Genomic DNA, 3,365 nt, shown 5'->3' on the forward strand with positions numbered 1-3,365 from the left:
ATAACAAGGAGAGGAAGCGGATTGGCTGTGTGCTTTTCGCCTCAAGGGCGCCATCTATGGACCACAATCAGCTGAAACGGCTGTGCAGACTGAACCCAGAGACAATAGAACACTAATCTGTTCTAGGCCAATATGGCAAAAATTAGGGCCAGATATGGCGGCCGCTGCCTCTCCTTGTTATTATTTAGCTCAGTCGCACAGGCATACTATACACAGAATAGTTCGGCTAACTGAGCATCGAGAGGAGAGAGGAGAATAGAGAGAGGAGAGAGAGAGAGAGAGAGAGAGAGGAAGAGGAGAGAGGAAGAGAGAAAGAGAAGAAGAGAGAGCAGAGAGAGAGAGAGAGAGAGGAGAGAGGAGAGAGGGAGAGAGAGGACGGGGGGGGCAGAGAGATGAGATGAGAGAAGAAGAGAGAGCTGAAGAAAGAGCGAGAGAGAGAGAGAGAGAGAGATGAGCGAGAGAGAGAGAGAGAGAGAGGAGAGAGAGAGAGGAGAGAGAAGAGAGAGAGAGAGAGAGAAGAGAGAGAGAGAGAGAGAAATTTGGGTTCGGCAGAGACCCTAGAACAGATTAGTGTTCTATTGTTTCTGGGTTCGGTCTGCACAGCCGTTTCAGCTGATTATGGTCCATAGATGGCGCCCTTGAGGCGAAAAGCACACAGCCAATCCGCTTCCTCTCCTTGTTATATTTAGCTCCTTGGCGTGTGCATGAGCCGATCGCGTGCACATGGAAACTAACGACCCACTGCTCTCCTTCTCCGTAGGTTGAGGCAGACGAAACGAAGGGAGAAGACGAGGGAGGAGGAGGAGGAGTGAAGGAGGAGGATGAGGGGAAGGATTCGGAGGGAGAAGACAATCTCACGGAGCAGACGAATCACGTCGTCGTGCCCAGCTACACGTCCTGGTTCGACTACAACGGGTCAGTGGCCGCGTGCTGCCATCTAGTGATGAGCTTGCGAAACTTTGTTCGGCTCTGAAGTGACAGCGAGATCGGTTGTCAAAACAGTTGTTGCTGAGAGGTTAAATACGTGGAAATATAGTCAAGTAAATTTATTCTTATATCAAAGGTTGATATTGTTTAATGGATTAGAATCGACGAGTTAAACGGTTGCCAACAGGTTAAATAAGTGGATTTATAGACTATTAGTGAAGTAAATTTACTCTTATATCAAAAGATGATATTGTTTAATGGATTAGAATCGATGAGTTATACGGAAGTTCGTTAAGCGAGGCTCCGTTAGACGAGGGTTCACCATACGAGACCTTGCTGCACATCAGCTATTCCACTCCACGTTAATGTAAAGATTTAAAAACAGTCTCTACCGTAACTTAATCAAGTACTGCCTTTCTCGTATTAAAATTTTTTTTCTTTTCTAAATAAACTATTTTTAATAATTTTCCATTTTTTTAAATAAACTCGTTTCGCATTCACGAAATAATCGCTTCAACACCCTACCCTCTGCGCCACTTGTTTTTTTTCTTCGCCCCCCGCAGCATCCACTCGATCGAGAAGAGGGCGCTACCGGAGTTCTTCAACATGAAGAACGTCTCTAAGACGCCCGAGGTCTACATGGCTTACCGTAACTTCATGATCGACACGTACCGACTCAACCCGCTCGAGTACCTGACGAGCACGGCCTGCCGCCGCAACCTTCCCGGCGACGTCTGCTCAATCACCAGGTGAGTCGTGAGCTTCGTTAGCAGGTGAGTCATCTGCTTCGTTAGCAGGTGAGTCATCTGCTTTGTTAACAGGTGATTTGTGCACCTCGTTAACAGGTGTCATCTTCCTTCGTTACCAGGTGAGCAGGTGAGTTGTGCGTTACTAGGTGACGTATTGCTGCAATACGACAACCAGGGGCCCTGTTGTTAGGAACGAACATATTTGTCTTAATTTTTAAACATTAGTGTTAACGTTTTAGTCTAAACTTTTTAGCTCGCCTTGACATCGTCAAGATGAGCTATTGCCATGGGGTGTCGTCCGTCGTACGACTGTCCGTCAACATTTGGCTACGGTCAACGATAACTCAAGAACCGTTTGACCCACATGTTTCAAATTGCATATAGTTGTTACCCCTATGGGAGAGGTTTGAACATCCTATTTTGGAGCACGCCAGTTGACCTACATTCGAGCCACGTCCACTTTTTGGCAAAAATGGAAATGGCCATCTAAATTCATTCGATTTTGTTAAATTTTGGTATGTGAATGTGTAAGGCTAGCCCCAAAACAGTTGTTACTCCTATGGGAGAGATGACAACGTCCTATTACGTTTATTTCGTCTATCTGGTCAACAACTCTACAATCATACCTATATACGTGTAATATTGTGTTTTAGATTCTTCGTTACAGTAATTTGACTGGAATATTTTATTGTTTTTATTTGCGCAATATTCGAAAACCAAAATGGCGATATTTTTAAAAAGAATCCTTGCCTGTAATAAAAAGAAATTTTGTACCATCAATAATGTGCAAACCTCCATAAAAATTGCCATAAAAATAGACAGTTAAATGATGATCGCAAATTACAGTAAGTCAGTAAAATCAGTCAGTAAATCAAGGTATGTTGTAGAAGTGACAGTGTTTAGAAGGGTTTATTAATGTGATCCAGGTAAGTTTTAGAGGTGACAGTGATTAAAAGTGGGGTTATTAAATTAATCCAGGTATGTTTTGTTCTGTGTATGAATTCCAATAAAATGTCCGATAAAATGTCCTTGAATTTCTGATAAAATGTCCTTGAAAGGTCCTTGGAAAAATTTTCAGTCCTGTATGAACCATGGTCTAGCATTAAGATTAATTTTGTTCCCGACGATGCGTGCGCACCATGAAAGTTCCCCCACTTTATCTTTAATTTTAATTTTAATTATAATTTTTTTTAAATTTTGTTTTTACCTTAATCTTATCTCTCTCTCTCTCTCTCTCTCTTCGTCTTGCAGGGTGCACGCGTTCTTGGAGCAGTGGGGCCTGATCAACTACCAGGTGGATGCGGAGTGTCGGCCCGCCCCCATGGGCCCGCCCCCGACCTCTCACTTCATGGTGCTGTCGGACGTACAGAACACGCTGCAGCCAACCGCTCCCAAACCCTCGTCACAGGTAGGAGCTCAGACGGGGCCTGGGGGAGGGGGGAGGAGGGAGGGAGGGGAGAGAGGGAGGGAGGGGGAGGGAGGGAGGTGGTTCATGGTGGCTGTCGGACGTACAGAACACGCTGCAGCCAACCGCTCCCAAACCCCTCGTCACAGGTAGGAGCTCACACAGGGGCCTGGGGGAGGGGGAGGGAGGGAGGGAGGGAGAGAGGGAGGGAGGGGAGGGAGGGAGGTGGTTCGAGTGGTGGTGTCGGACGTACAGAACACGCTGCAGCCAACCGCTCCCAAACC

General features: G+C 45.9%; 1 protein-coding gene across 1 annotated transcript in view; it reads left to right on the forward strand.

The window, feature by feature from the left end:
* The window catches only part of LOC106817887 (SWI/SNF complex subunit SMARCC2-like), a 24,391-nt gene that overhangs the window by 12,145 nt on the left and 8,881 nt on the right, over positions 1-3,365 (forward strand). The window contains exons 9-11 of the mRNA XM_014822596.1: positions 761-915; positions 1,491-1,676; positions 2,928-3,084. Of these exons, the coding sequence (XP_014678082.1) occupies positions 761-915; positions 1,491-1,676; positions 2,928-3,084 (498 nt within the window). The remainder of the gene's footprint in view (positions 1-760; positions 916-1,490; positions 1,677-2,927; positions 3,085-3,365) is intronic.

Source organism: Priapulus caudatus, unplaced genomic scaffold (assembly GCF_000485595.1).
Source record: "Priapulus caudatus unplaced genomic scaffold, Priapulus_caudatus-5.0.1 Scaffold1910, whole genome shotgun sequence".
Lineage (NCBI taxonomy): Eukaryota > Metazoa > Priapulida > Priapulimorpha > Priapulimorphida > Priapulidae > Priapulus > Priapulus caudatus.